Source organism: Plectropomus leopardus, chromosome 3 (assembly GCF_026936395.1).
Source record: "Plectropomus leopardus strain MGB_pleo_1.0 chromosome 3, ASM2693639v1, whole genome shotgun sequence".
NCBI lineage: Eukaryota > Metazoa > Chordata > Actinopteri > Perciformes > Serranidae > Plectropomus > Plectropomus leopardus.
The window spans coordinates 30,634,450-30,651,055 of record NC_142178.1 but is presented as its reverse complement, the minus strand read 5'-3'; the positions used below and the strand labels follow the sequence as shown (position 1 = coordinate 30,651,055).

Below are 16,606 nucleotides of genomic sequence, written 5' to 3'. Positions count from 1 at the left end.
GGATGGATGGATGGATGGATGGATGGATGGATGATACTCAGTTCGTGACACACTGCAGTAATCAACCTGTTGGCCTGAAACATGCGTTGATCGATGAGTGGAAAGATGGACGTGTTGAAAGAATTAAACAATTGATGGCGGGATGACGGGAGGACACAAGGGACATATCCAGACCTGCGTGGAAGACCATGGTGTTCTTCCTGCATCCTGACAGAAGCTGAAGGTTTCGGAAAAGTCCTTTGGCTGTCAGCTTCACGTGGAAGTTGGACAGCGACAGTCTGGGAGACCATAACATCGTCTCTGCTTGTCCTCCGACAATCTTCAAGATTTGATTTAGACGATGCTTCTTGTTTGGATCGTCTCTTTGTACAAGAACTTTAAGTACTTTCTCTGCTCCTTTACACTCTTAAAGAGTCCTGAGCTGATGAAAATATTGACCCAGTTTTGGTCTTCTTGAGGTCCAACATCCCAGTGTTGCCTGTCTGGCCGGTTTACTGTTGTCACCTATTTCAGGAAATTATTTTCTTATTATTAGAATGCTCTCAAGAACATTTTTTGATGCACAATAGCTGTTTCAAACTAAGGTCCTAACTCTCCGGTATGTAAAAGTGTTCCTCTTTTTGTCTTAAAGTCGAGAAGTAAGCGAAAATAATTCCACATGAAAAAAAAAAAAGACTTAAAGGTTGTTGCTGCTGGATTTTGTGCCCTCTATCTCCGAGACGGCCACGTGGAGATCAGAAAAAAAGACAAACAATTTTTAAAAGGGCAGATTTTGACTCGATACAGAAAGAAATAGAAGCATTAAAAAACCACGGGGGGAAAAAAAGGAGTCCGTTAATCCGCTGGCTTCCGTTCATCCTTTCAAATCCGAGGAGTCTCCACTGCAAAACAAAAAAATAAAAACCGAAGGACAACTGGTTTCTGTAGCCCGGCCAATAGAAGAAGAGAAAATGGCGCCAAAAATAGCTGTGTGCTTCTCCGTCGTCCAGGTGGTAGTGAATCATCCAACGGTAAAAGATGGTGAGAGAGGTAGTACTCGTGTTTGTGTGTGAGGGAGGAGAGAAAATCCTCGACGCGGTAATGATTAGTAGTCCATCTCTGCTGCAAAACGACCGTCCCACTGAAGCACAGCACAGAGATGTGTGTGTGTGTGTGTGTGTGTCTACTGTCACAGAAATGTAGCTCTCTTGCGAACACACGCCGGGTGGTTGGACAAAGACAAGCATCTACACACTCCCTCTATTTTACTGCTGTTTGCAAAGCTCTGTGAAGCCAGTACACACACACACACACACACACACACACACACACACACACACACACACACACACACACACACACACACACACACACACACACACACACACACACACACACAGAGGGAGGGATGCTGCAGGGGAGGAGGGGGAGGGGGAGTGGGTGGGATTTGAATAATTTGTCTCCGCTGCTTACTCACTCTCTCACTCCCTCCCTCGCTCCTCCTTCTCTCTATTATTATTTTCTCGGGTCTCTCTTCGTCTCTCCAAATCTATTTGAACGGCAGTAAATGTCAGAGATGAATCACGTAAAGGTTAAATGTGATGAAAGAACCGCCATAAAGTAGAAACACACAGAGGGTTGGGAGACAGCTCGGTGTCTCTTCATCTCTCAGTGGCAGGTGCAGTATTAAAACTTCAGCCAAACACAGACGTCTTTGTTTTACACAAACACACAATTCAAGTGCTGCTTAGCTGTTTGTTCAAATTTTTATCTAAGGTTTTAAAATGCCAAAAAAAAAGACAGAGTTTAAAATGTATTGCTGCCAGCTGCAAATATGGATGGAGATTTTTACTGATATTGATAAAACTATCGAGACTCCTTAAAGAGACAAATCCTTATCAATACCACTATTGATACATTTCTATTACTTAGCGAACAGACGAGGCGACAATTACAGAATCTGTTTTTTTTGTTTTTATAACTTAACAAGGGAATGTTTCTTTTACATTGCAGGGGAAACACATTTCTCACCCAAACAACTGTGCTATTCAAGTTTCTCGTAGAAAACTGAATTTTATCTTTCTTGATGTTACATATAAAAACATCATGATTACGTTTTATTAACCTTTGCCTGATAGTCATTTTACTGAGCCGACCTTCAACACATCACAATGAAACCTTATTGAACCTCGTTTATTTAGCGAGCTTGCTCTCATCCTGCTGATTTCAACATTGGATTACTATTTTTAACTGACTTGCTAAAAAGTTTAGGTGTTCTCACCGCTGGTGTTTTTAGTGGATGATGATGGCAAAGCAGCAGCAGAGACAGACAGAATTGAGTTTTTTTTAACCCAAAGACAGTGTGATGATGATGTAATGTTACGTTATAGGACCCACAAAAATCCACAGCAGTATCAATAAGTAAAAAAATATTGATTGAAAAGAGCAGTTTTCAAAAAAGCAGAACAGGTCCTCAGTAGAACCAGGTTTTGATCCCCATCTTGGAGATTACATGCCCTGTAAATCTTTTATTTGATTTCTTGCCATTATGCATTTGCAATATATATATGTATGCTTTTTGTCTTTGACCCCCCATATTTGTGTCAAATTTACAAATAGTTAGATTTCACTTTCCTTAACAAACATAACTGCAGATGCAGATCTACGGGTGAACTTAAAGCTTGTTCACCCAATAAGATTCCTGAAAAATGTCACTCAGTAGCGTAAGAGGAAAAATGTATAAATCTGATATGGGTGGGCAATGCCAGTTATGCAGGACAAGGCACCACCGTGCCAATTTGGCAACTGTTTTGCTAGATTTAGTGACTTTTCAGACCCTCTTAGTGACTTTATTTCTAAAAAGCAACAAATTTAGTGACTTATTAAGACCATCCAGGCAATTTTATGAAAACCCCTTTCGATTCTTTTGATCAGTGAACTTTACAGACTAAAGGAATATAAATAATACAGTCTGAATATCTATTCAGACTTTGACCGCTTCAAAGAAGATATGAGAAGAATATGGAGAATCTAACGGAGCTAACAATGTATACCATGTGCATATTGACGAAAGTGAACATTTATATTTTGATGTGTGATGCTAAGCTGCTATCATTAGCTCAAGTGGATCAACTTGAGCTAGCACTTTTCATGAACTTAATTTATTGTACTTCGGCTGGTAAAATCTGCACGGCACAGTGTTCGCTTTATAAGAATGAAAAAAGTCAGACTGAAAAATGAAGCTCAAATCAGCCTCCAAAAATTACAACTCAGCGGTGACACATAAATAGTCCCCTGAGAGCTCAACCCAGATTGTAGACAATAAAATCAGTGCTGTGTGTGTATGTCAGGATCAATAAAGTGTGTCTCCGATAGAGACAGAAAGAGCTAAAGAAAGCCACCGGGTGCTTTAAAAGCCCACACTGCTAACCACTGTCGCCTGAGTGCTGCTGTGGTGTGTCAATGACAGAGAGAGGTGAATGAATCAAATGCATGTGTGGGGTTTTATGAAGTGGAGGCTGCCTGGCTTTGTGTGTGTATGTGTGTATGTGTGTGTGTGTGTGTGTGTGTGTGTGTAGTGGTGAAGCCATCACAAGGGTGACAGCATGTCTGTGAGTAGTGGCTCCCCGCAGGCCCCAGAGAGACTTCCAGGCCCGGCCACAGCGGGGAGGCAGCCAGGCGCCCGGGTCCACAGCAGAGTCACCACATGGGGGGAGGCTGCAAGCAAAGGCCCCGGATCCACAGGGCCCACACGTACGAAACCAGCAACACTTCACAGAAGACTGGCTCCAAGAAACAACCTGTGACTGCACATGTATCTGCTACTTGCAGAAAAAAAATTTCTTAATGCGGAAAATCATATCTAAAGCTGCTTCGAAATGAGTTTTTGGTGTCACATGACATCAAAAGTGTGAAATGTTGGACTGTCGACTGCTTGGGAAATTCAGCCAGCGAACAAATGAGTGTTTACTGGTGTTTCAGCACTAAACAGCACTAAAAGATCCAACTTAAGTACTGCTTAGACACAAGTATGGCTCCATTCTAAATTCAAAGAACGTAGTATATGTGTGTGTGTGTGTGTGTGTGTGTGTGTGTGTGTGTGTGTGTGTGTGTGTGTGTCATGAGCAGCAGAATAATTACAGAGAGACTGTGGAGGGATGATAATTATGTTTGCTTAAGCTTCCAGGGTAAGAGACGTAGTCAGTCAGTCCAAATGTGTGTGTTTGTGTGTGTTACTGAACAGTAAACATCCAGCAGTGTTTTTTGGAATCAATGGGATGATCTCATATCACTATTAAAAGTTTTCCATTTAAGATTCAATACTTCACTGCCACATAAACATTACAGGAATTTGTCTTAGTGAGCTCACTCAAACAAAGACAAATAAAGGCAACTATAGTAAAAGCACCAACCCATAACACACATAATACTCAAAACAAACAGAGATGTATTATCTATACCCATAAAATAATCATAAAAGTATAAAATAAATGGGTAACATAAGATCCAACACATCAGTGCACCATATATAAAACACTAGAACCTATATGGTACTTAGCAGCACATCAAACGACCTTCTGGATAAAGTGATCAAGTTCATTAAAACATCGGCCCTCTTACACAATAGCTTAACCTGCAGAGTGGCCTGCTATGCTTTGTTTGTAATAATAAGGAGGCAGACAGCTCACAGAACTTGGATGTTCTGCTCTTAGAGCTGGTGTAAGGAGTTTAATTTTGGCAGCATTGGACAAAAATCTCATAATTAACTTTGAGCATACTGTAATACAAGGGGACTGAGAGAAAACTAAACTTCTGCACCTCCTCTTGGCTGTTTTCAGCCCATGATGTGAGACTTTGGCCAATCAAAGGCCATTTCAGGGAGAAGGCGTTTGCTCTGCAAATGTCGAAGCATGTGCATGACACTTTAGTGAAAACCTGATTCAGTGAGACCTGCAGAGAAAGTTGCTATTCCAGTATTAGCATCTACCTACACTGCAAACCAAACCAAAAAAGGATGACAGACTTATCAAAGAGAATCTCAAAGAAAGTCTGACAATAAACAAAACACGTGTTAAATACGGCAAAGTGTTACAGAGATGAAGAGAAAACGGTGCTAATAGTTAAGACTTCTGCAAACCAGAGCCAAAGACTTAAAGTTGCGACTTTAAGTTCACTTTTATGATGCCTACATTAGCTTATTGTGAATCCTCCACCCCACTCCCCACTGCCAGAGACCATCGCTCTGTGAGGAGAGCAGGCAGCAGCTCCAGAAACAGACCCCCAGTCAGCAGCCACAGCAGCCCGAATACAGCCTACAAAAAAACCCAGCACTGGGGGACCAAACGACCCAGACTCCCCGCCAAATCAGCATGTCTGTTGCTGCAGGTACGCAGGTTAGACCCGGGGATGCTGCTGGCAACCAGCCTGCTGTGACACCCGGCACCAAGCTGCTGCCAATGCCACATGAACAAAACATTAACAGCAACGGTTTTAGGCAAACTCGCCCTTATCTGGCACAGAGCAGAGTGTTGTTCTGCCAAAAACCATCAGAATACCAGATCAAACAGGTTAACAGCTTCAGGTGCTTTAACGTCAACATCATTCACGATGCACCCACACACGTCAACACACACAAATCACACACAGTAGCTGTGATAACCCTGGATGTTTGCCACTGTGGTTCACACCAAGACTCCTGAGATTACTGCGGTTTTAAGACACACCTGCAACCAGTCACACACAAACATCTCTGCTTGCCAACACACACACACACACACAGCCTCTCACACATCTTCACCTGTGCTGTTCAGTCGACTAAGTCTCGCTGAGCCGCTTCTTTGCAGGGGATACTGGGACCCCGGCTTCGTCAGCGCCTGATTGGCAGCGGGAGAAGTCTTTGCTGCTGTTTGATTGGCGGCTGCTGTCTTGGCGATGTTGTGGTTGGTGACTGTCGGCGCCTTCAGACCTGTGAAGAAGACGCAGGATAAGTCGAAGCCCGTCACAGAACTTCTCTAGATGTCTTGTTTAACTCAGTGGCCGGACGTTGATACTCAAACTTCTGCAGTTAAGGTAGCTCCTATTATGAAAACATGTCGACCCTGATCTGGGTTTCCACTCTCCGGGTCACAGAGTTTAACAACTAAAGCAAAATTTGAAGTCCGAGAGGCCAGATTATAACGAAAAAGTTTTTTTTTTCAGATCTTCCATCTTCCACAGTCTTTCTCTTGTTGTTCAGTCCTTATTCAGAGTTCACAGCTGTAATCACTATCTCTCCATTACACACTATCCCCGTCCCTCTGTGCAATATGACAGCATGTGTTATCCAGCCTCTAAAACCAGATGGGATACACAACAGAAACAGCTGTTTTTCTTTCCTCCAGTGCAAATTTAAAGTATCCATGTCATGTGTTTTATAAAGGCAACCAACTACTGTCCTACTCTCTTTCTCATATCTATTTATGTACACAAACGCTGACAAAAAAGGTCCAATTTGAACTGTGCCAGCTTTCATGCACTTCCAAATATTACAAAAAAAAATAGATGAAGCATTAAATACATTGTTCATTAGTCTCAAGACCAAATTTACACAGGCATGTTAGAAAAACAAATTGTAAAGATTAGCTATTAATTGCAGGATTTAAATAGTACAGACTGAGATCTATTCTACACAGTTTGCATTGATATTTTCTGTAAAACCACACTGAAAATGTTGAAAAGGCATAAATACACCTACACTGCTATTAAGGAAAATGATTCCTGGAGGTGTTTCAAGATGTCATTATGCCAAAAAAAGAGATTCTCAAATGTGAGTCAAATGCTGGTAAAATCATCAGTCGAGTCAGGAACGCAGGGACCCCCTGGATTTTTAGAACTTTGCATTTGTCATCCCCCCAAAAAACATGAAAGATACACACACACACACACACTCACCTGTCGCAGTGGTCCTGGCCTGCAGTGACAGAGCTCTGCTCCTCATTGCAGGAGGCTTTGGAGCAACAGCGACACCACTGCTAACTGCTTCACTGGGAGTACTGGTGCTGGCTGGAGCTGCAGTGTTGGAGATGAGGGGCTTTGCTGTGCTCGGGCTGCCCACAGGAGGTACGCTTCTGCTGGGCGGCTCATCTGGCTTGGTCCCGCTTGGTGCTGGAGCTACTGGAGATGTTGGAGAAGCTAAAGGGAAGAGTATTAAGACAGCTTTAGAGAGATAGAAGAGCAGAACTTTTGAACAGGTGCTTTTTTAATGTCAATACTGTGAATCATATAAATAATTATATAATATCTATAACAGAAAATGACTCAGATAAACAGAAAAAAGGGTGAAACAAGAGGATGAGGAGATCAGAGGAGTTCAGCCTCTGTAATCATGGACAAATCTTTACATCACTCAAGCTCAAATTACTTTCTAACTTCATTTGTAAAGCATAAAGCTGTTGTGTGGGAGAATAAATAACTAAATGCTTGTGTGTTCTTGTAGTTCCTTCCCTCATACATACTGAGAATAACTACAACCCTGTTTGGCATACTGAATAGGGGCACAAAACCCACTCACACAACACCCACTCAGTAATATTAAGACCTGCAGGAAATCTGTAAATATTCAGGGATCAGATTAGGATGCGAGTTGTAAAGGTTCTTTGATGGCTGTCAAAGATAAACACGGTTAACTGTCTGCGGTCATTATCGCTCCATTTGAGCTAAAGGCAAACGACAGAAATGAAAGCATGTGGGCTTTATCAGATGTTCATGTGTGGTGTGTTTGTTGTTGGGATGTCAAGGCGGGAAACTCAAAAGCCACAGAATCGCATTTGTTCGAGGATATTATTACAGACATTGTCATGTAAATTAGATATTTTAGGGTAACATCAACATTCTCCATGTCGGATACGATCATATCATGCCCCAGGTATGTGTGTTTAAGGATGCGTGAAGGGGATGTGTAATGTTTATCTTCTGGCTTTTGGGAGAAACTAAACAAAAGAAAAACAAACAACAAGCACAGAGAAAAACTGGAAGTACCACCTTGCAGTTTACAGACTCAAATGCAGCTGTGATGGCTGACAACACTTCAAATATGTAGCTGCAAAAAAGCAACAAAATCTAAAAGCATCACACACATTTCTAACCCAACACCGAAGATCTATCGAATTAGCACAGTTTCAAGGTGGGCACCCAAGATTACTGTCAAGTCAGTATGTGACCAAATGTCTCACATGTCTGTTATGATGTTGAATTATGCAGAAAAAGAACATTTCACAGCAAAGTTGGCATTTCACCTTTTGGATATAAAATGTAATCATTTCATCATTATATCCTCTTAGACAATTGTGTAAAATGTTGCATTAATTAGTTTATAAATTCTTGAGTTATGTTTTGTGATGTCACAGTGACCTTAAGCTTAGACCACCAAATTCTAAACAGTTTATCGCTGAGTCCAAGCGGTTGTTTGTGCCAAATTTGAAGAAATTCCCTCAAAGTGTTCCTGAGATATCATGCTCAGCTAACACATGCCTGCAGAAATAAGTTAGTTCTGTTGTTATGTTCTGGGCTGCATTGCAAGATTATTTTTTATAGCCGTCTCTGCAATTAAAAACTGATTCAGACTTGCAGGAAAACAACAATGTTTATGTGGCACGGCATACGGAGCAGTAGGGGAGATCTGCGGAGCATAAACTGGCAAAAACAAGCTGAAGTTTAACCAACAGCACAGGCCGCCTCTCACCAGCGCAGCAGCAGAGAAAAGATATTAATGCCAAAGTACAATCATTGCAAATAAAAAAACCCAAAAACAAACAGGTATTACATGTGTACTGCCAGATTGTTTCTGCATGTAATCATAGAATGCTAATACTGTATTTTACATTGGAACCCTGTGATTATAATCATTAATGTTTGCAATCTAATCAAAATATCTTTATATATCCTGCTCTTCTTACCAATAAATTATTTAATCAGCAAAGTTAAAGTGCAACACATCTGAGGCAGAAGATACTGTGTGGACCAGATCTGACTGAACCTGGTGTATTCTTGGCTTCTACCCACACACATTTCATTTACATATATCAGAGTTACTCATTTATTTCCAAGAGACAGAATGTCCAGAGCTCATATGAACACCGGGTATAACGAACAAGTGTGTGGGTGTAAAAAAACAGAAAATATAAAAACTATCTGCGTGGGGGCTGCACAACACTGACGCTGCTCTCTGACGCGACTAAACACAGAACCTTAAGATTACCATGGGAACTAACACATGTAATGTGGTTACCATAACAACCTAGCAATCTGTAACCATCACCGTGATGTGTGAGCAGGAAAGAAAAGAAAGGGAGAACCTGCAACCAAAATCACAATTTCTATTACATCTGACTACAAGAAAAGTTGTTTGAAAATGTGACAAGTAATCTCAACTGCACTTTCTGTGACCACACTCATGGTTTTCAGACTTTGTTTTGGTTGGCATGTTAAATTGGGGTTTGTAGAGACTATAAACAGCAAAACCTGAAGGCCAGATGAGAACATGTGGAGATCTTTGCCACAAAGGAATGCTACTTTTAGTAACAAATGGGAGCTGAGTACAGAGTTCAATACTGCAGCTGTGAAAAAAATAAACACAACGTAGGGTTACAGCGGTATCATACCCTGTACATTTGCTTATCTATGTACGGGAAAACTAGAAATGCATGCTGCCACACACCAATTGAGTTGCACTTACAGTCTGTGACAACATGGATGTTTTGCATACGTCTTCTACACTGTTTTAAGAATGGATGATAACACTTAATTGACAATCGGTTAATCTGTCATTAAGAATTTAATTGAATATGTGGAATTACAACAATAGGCTATGCAATGTCAAAGTATATGCAGTAAGGTGCTGTTAGCTTCGACTGAAAAAATCTGGTATTGTTTGAAATTCGCAAAGTTTATGTTTTTTTCAAATAACAATTAATCAATTAATTCATCGTTACTTTTACCAACAATCAATTAAGAAAAGTTCTAACAATTTGCAACCATAGTTTCAAGGTGGGCACCCAAGATTGATGTCACCAATGCAGTATCTAACCAAATGGTTCTCCTTCTGTTTCTGAGATATGACGCTGAATAACGGGCAGAAAAGTGTTTTTGCAGAACATTATGATGTCACTGTGACGTTGACCTTTGACCTCTTACGTATAAAATGTCATCACATTACCATCTTACTCTAACAGACTTTTGTATGAAATTTTAGACTAGGAATTCTCCAGTAATCGCCAAAAACATTTTGTATGAAGTCGAAGTGAGCTTGACCTTTGACCTTCAACCCCCAAAGTCTAATCAGTTCATTCATGAGTCAAAGTGGATGTTTGTGCCAAATTAAAAAAAAAAATCCCTCTAGGCATACTTGAGATATCATGTCAATGAAAATCAGACAAACCCAAAGCCACAGTGACTTGATCTTCAGCCACAAACCTCTAATCAGCTCATTCTTGAGCCCAAGTGGACTTTTGTGATGTTCTTGAAATATCACGTTCATGAGAATAAGACGAATGCAAGGTCACAGTAAACTTTGACCACCAAAATCTAATCTAGTTTATCCTTGGCTTAAAGTGGACATCTGTGCTATATTTAAAGAAATTCCCTCAAAGTATCTTGGGATGCGGTGTTCAGAAGAATGGGACAGACAGACAACCCCAAAACATAATACCTCTGGCTGCAGCTATCGAAGCACATAAAAGGACGGAAAAAAATTTGCTTACAGAGAACTGTTTAGAACTGTGCTCAGAGTTTAAGAGTGTGAGAAGAAATTGTCCTTTAAAGAATGTCGCTATAGACAATGAACACACGTACACACACACACACACACACACACACACACACACACACACACACACACACACACACGAGGAACGTCTGTATTCTGGATCCTGACCAGATGTGCTCCTTGACCTCAACTGAGGAAGAAATGAGTGCGCGCACACACTCATTTTCTCTCCCACTAAAGATGAAATGTTGTTTCAAAAAACACCACGTGTCCAGCGTGCGCACACACACTCACTCACACACACATACACACACACACATTCCTAGCTTCCCAGGGGTGAGCAGTGATGACAGCTTGTAACGGTGTGAGAGGAACTGACCGTATATCTCACTACAACAGTCTGTTTGTACAAGCATCTTCATGAATGTCAGTTCACCCTCAGCAGCTGATTGTATATGACCTTGCGTGTGTGTGTGTGTTTGAGAAACACACAAATCAACAGTGAAAAGAGAAGGAAGTAAAGTTACATGTGAGTGCAAGAAAAGAGCCTTACCTTTGCTCACAGCTCCACTGATCTCAGTGCTTCCCAGTGATGAGGAGCTGAGGCTTGTGGGTAATCCCTTCACAGGAAGTTTAGATGCAGCGGGCGCTGCAGGTCGTCTGATTGGCCCAGATGCTGGTTGCTGATTGGCTGTTGGTTTGGAGTTGGACGTTGCAGGACTCGGGACAGCTGAAACAGATGCTCGCTCTGAGGTGGTGCGAGGTTTGGGGATACCTGGGAAGAAGAGAGTCGCATAAATTAACTTCATTCATCATTACAGACATGACAGAAGCTGATTCTGAAAATAATATTTGGTCTAACATAGTCTGATGTGTATACAATAGAAATTGTATACACATCAGACTATTGGGCCAATATTTCGGTACCAAGTCGATGCCAAAATTCTGAAAATGTGGCCGCACTAGTTTTTCTCCATTGACCGTAGGAATTCATCAGGACCTGACGGAGCAGCATAAACACGTACAAGTGTTCATATGCAGTTTATATCTATATAAAGTAACATGAGGTATCCAGATGATGGAAGGAGTTTTCAGGATTTTGCTCAACATGCTGCTACAGCAGAGAACGCTGCATTATAGTTATGGAAATGTGAAGCACAACGTCTCAAACGCTCATCATTTTTCTAGACTGAGTCACACATTCTTTCCTAAAACCAAAGAAGAATTAATTCTCCAGAGAGCCATGACGCCCTCCTCTACACACCAAACCAGGGACATGAGATGCTTAGGAGGTGAGTGAGTCTTAAGGGTGTGTGTGTGTGTGTGTGTGTGTGTGTGTGTGCGTGTGTGTGAGAACAGGTCAGTGGGTTGAGTGGGTGAGGTGTAGACAAAAGACTGCAATACAAAGAAATACCACAAAGAGAGGACAAGCGATCTCTTTGCTTCACTTTCAATGAAAACAGTCAAATATTTCAAGTGTCCATGATGCAGATTCACCGTCACTTCAGATCCCATGATGCTCTTTTATACGGTAAATAATTGAGTCATCCCTTCTTGGACTCCATGGCTACACCACCAAGAATCTTATTCCTGTCTGCAACTGTAAACACAACATTTTTTGCATGTTATTTCATCTTCCAAACCAAAGAACTCAGTTCTGGTGGATCAATCTGGCAGTGCCTGCGTTTTTTTGTAATGACAAACTTGTTTTTTCTAGCGAAGCAGGGAGGCCCTGGCAGCCCTGCTTGTCATCTCTACGTCAGGGCTGCTGCCATAAATCAGCGGGGTGCTACAGTGTTATTTCTCTGGCCTGTAAAGGGAAGATTAACCCCAAAATCAGGAATACATATTTATTCTCTTTACTATATTGCTATTAATCTAAATTGTTTTGGTGAGAGATGCAGAGTGCTGGAGACGTCTGCCTTTGGCACTCGGCTTGTGGTGCAAAGCACCAAAAAACATGTCTCTTTCCAAAAATCATGACCCGGTTACTCAAGATAATCCACAGACCTTGTTGTGAGCAGTGTCATGTAGGAACTATTTTCTTTCAACCGAACTACACCTGCAAACCGAATTCCTGTGCAGAAGGAAATATGCATCTACTCATTGATGAGCGGCTCGCAACATTGCGAGATGTAAACATTAATGCCGTCCTCCTCACCCGAGCTGTAATGTTAGCTAGCTCAGTGGTGCTATATGAGCTAGCAGTAGATACATGCTTCTTTCTGCGCCTATTTGTTTTATGACAGCACACTACACACAAGACTTCACAGAAAACAGCAACAGCTGCAACAAATAGGCCACCTAACTCCCCAACAACAAAAAAACATTGTTTTATTGTTAAAAAGACGTATGGACATCATTAAAGCCACATCAAACTGCATTTTTAGCAACACTTTTCTTTTTTTTTAAATGAGAACTGTTAAAAATACTTTCTTTGATGTGTGGTCGACTTTCTGAATGAAAAAAGCACCAACTACAACAAACAACTTAACCACAGAAGAGTTTCTGGTGTCTTCTGATTTCATTCAGGAACTGTTGAAACTACTGTACCTCTTTACAGTAGTCTCACTCTGGAAAACCTTTTTTTTTCCTGTTATTTTAAATAGATAACACATCACAGCTTTAGGAACAGACCAGAATGTGAAGTGACACATAGAAATAGGACGGCAGTCATGGGCTATGGCAGGACCACACATGAAGTATCTCCACATCCTTTAACAAAAGCTTTTACACTGCCTGTTCAAGGCAGGAATATTGTGCCATTTGGTATAAAAGGTACAATTGTAAAACAAAAGAAGGACTGCGTTGTCTCATCTTTGAGCCTGCAACAGAGGGAGTAATTGCACCTAATAAAGCCGGCAGGATGGGAACATGGACAAGACGGATGTGACGTTTGAGGGTGTGTTATACATTTGACCCATTTTGGGGGATTTAATAAGCAACTAGTAGCAGTTATTGGCTAACTCAAAGAAGAACAGTCGCCATAAATGTCCACAAATTGGAAAAATAACAATGAGATTCAGGGGCTCCCCTCCCTCTAAGCAAAATCAGCTGCCATACAACGGAGACTGTAAATTCTTGTTATGAACATGTTATGCTTTTGTTAATGTTAAGAGAGGGCTGCCGACGCCATGTTATACGTCCCACTAGCGGCTGCCGCTGTTGTCTTAAATGTCACAGTCATTGCACCTCCTTTGCTTCCACAATGCTGGCATGCTGTCTAAAATCAAACACTAGAGTGACATCATCACTATTGTTTTGTTCTGTGTAAAAAACATAAATGCAGCATAAAGACGGGACTTTTTAGTGGCCCTATCACACAATCTCTGTGTAAAAAGGGCTAAAGTTGATGTGAGGATGCACCAGCTCTCGCAGCTATTTAAACGTGCAGTCTCACTAACATACTGACTAAATAAAGAGGTAATCTACTTCCTTTTGGGCCTCAACCAAGTCTCTTACAGAACTTTTTTCTCCTAAATTACCAATTAACACAGACTTTCTATTGTTTTTCTGTGTATCCTGCATGTGCTTTAAATTAATTTCACTTCATAAATTTGTACTCAGTTGGTTTTGTACGTCTATGACCAACAATTTGCTCTGTGCTGTACTTTCTTATTTGCTGCAACAACCTCATTTATCCACCAAGGTCATTAAAGCTTCAAATCAAACTTTCTACAAACATGAGATCTCCCTGGCAAAGAGGAGAGAGCAACGGAGAGAGAGAGAGAGAGAGAGAGGCAGAAAGCACAAAGAGAAAAGGGTTTGTTATAAAGAGAGGGAAAAAAGTTTACATGTGTTCACCGCAATTACATTACCTCACATTAACACACACACAGAGTCTCTGTTGGCAAAGGTAGTGCAGCAGTAAAACTTGTCCTGAGACTGAAGCCAGCAGGAAACATCTGGCTTCGTTTGGTTTCAGTTCTGATGAAAAGCCAGCCAGAGGAAAGCAGCTGGATTCTGTTACCTCTGAAATCAAAGTTAGGTAAGAGCTGGCTCACGTTAGATCTGCCTCGTGCTCACTGTTGATACACAAAAACACAAAATTGTCTGACGGCACCAGGTCAGACCTTCGAGTGACTACATTCCTCCTGTAATCTCTGACTTTCACCTAATTTTGAGTATAAACTCAAGACCAAACTTTGAGCTAACATCTGAGAAACAATCAGCAGCAGCTGATCTATATAATTAAAGCCAAAGACAAAAATAAAAATATATTTCTTCGCTTCAGCCCTTAACTAGCTGTGGCTTTCCTGATACAGGCCTGAAACCCTTTCTTTTAACACTTTCCACAGCTAAAAAAAAATGTTGAATTTTAATTTTGGTTTTATGATTTTATGATTTTGCTGATATTGTGCTATGATGCCTTCTATATACTGCATTTTTCTTATTCTTTCTTACTATTTTGTTTTTATTGTATTTAAATGTCCTTTTATATTAAATTGCCTTGTCGGCTGTTCTTTTTGGTCATTTTCATGATTTCATTGATTTGAAGTTTATTATCATTATTAATGTTATTAAATGCTTTGCAACAGGTGAGAAGATTGTGATTTCTTGTTAAGCTTCTGCTGCTGCATGACCTCAGGAAGCTGTGATAACTTCATCAAAATAATTAGTCACAACGTTCCCTGGGATGATTTATCTGCGTCTGAGTCTTACTTATGTCTCAGAGTTGATTTGCAGGAATTGAAATGAATGGCTCTCATCAAAAGCAATGGTTTGCTTCCATACTTTTACATAATTAAGATTTTCAACACTTTTGCTGGTATTTTTACAGTTTGGTATTAGCACGTTTATTTGACTAATACGTCCTCCACCATTGGTTATCTGCCCCTCTGTCATGTTTTGGGAAGTGGATTATATTCTGCTTTATAATACAAGTTTAAAAAAAATGTTTGCTTTCTGTCTGTGGACAATAATACTTGGTTTGACAACTTGTAGCGACAAATGCAACAAACTTATTTTGACATCTTCCTCAGATCTAAATTGCTGTCAGTAAATCTGTCTCCTGCCCTGAAGATATCAGCTCTGTGCTATCTACAATGATAATGTTATACAGAACAGTGGGTTTTGTGGCTCAGGTGCTCTTCAGCAGTAAATAGTTAGGTGACATAACCAAATCCACACGTACACACAAGAGTCAAAACATGAATCAGCATATCAAACAGGAAAGACGACTATGTGGCACAGGGACACCTTTAAAGAGATAAGACGTGCAGATGCATGATTAACTTTACAGATAGTGAACCAATGAGACAATCTAAAGAAATGTATTGTCCTGCTAAAGCAAAGATCGCTTGATAACATGTGGACTGGTCAGTTTGGCTCATTTTGGGTGATTTTCTTTCATCTTATACACAGATTTGTCTGTTTACAGAAGCGTATCTCATCTAAGTACAGACAAAAACACTGAGACAAGAACACACTGGCTAAACTTGTAATGGAAAAGCTTTGTAATGAAGTAATCAAGTCAGGGCCAGATTCAAAAGATGCACGCACACGCACACACACACGCACACGCACGCACGCATGCACACACACACACACACACACACAAACAAGAAATCCATTGATAGCGATCTCAGTCTGAGGTCAAGAGGCATCCGTTTGTTCCTGCATATCAGCAAAGGGGACAGACGGCCTTTTGTCCGTCAGAATGTGACCTTTATAAGGAGAAAGATCTGGTTTTCCACACATGCACACACACATACATTTCAGCATTTTTCCGCTATGTAAATGACACAATACAGCTCAGTGATTATGGAAAACAAGGGTCAAGTTACACACACACACACACACACACACACACACACACACACACACACACACACACACACACACACACACACACACACACACACACACACACACACACACACACAC

General features: G+C 40.9%; 1 protein-coding gene across 3 annotated transcripts in view; it reads right to left on the bottom strand.

Annotated features, from left to right (window-relative positions):
* The window catches only part of LOC121941510 (uncharacterized), an 87,276-nt gene that overhangs the window by 36,723 nt on the left and 33,947 nt on the right, over positions 1-16,606 (bottom strand). For all 3 annotated transcript variants that reach the window (XM_088072864.1, XM_088072861.1, XM_042484313.2), the window contains exons 5-7: positions 11,274-11,495; positions 6,910-7,149; positions 5,777-5,944 (exon numbers count right to left, since the gene is read on the bottom strand). In XM_088072864.1, the coding sequence (XP_087928990.1) occupies positions 5,777-5,944; positions 6,910-7,149; positions 11,274-11,495 (630 nt within the window). The remainder of the gene's footprint in view (positions 1-5,776; positions 5,945-6,909; positions 7,150-11,273; positions 11,496-16,606) is intronic.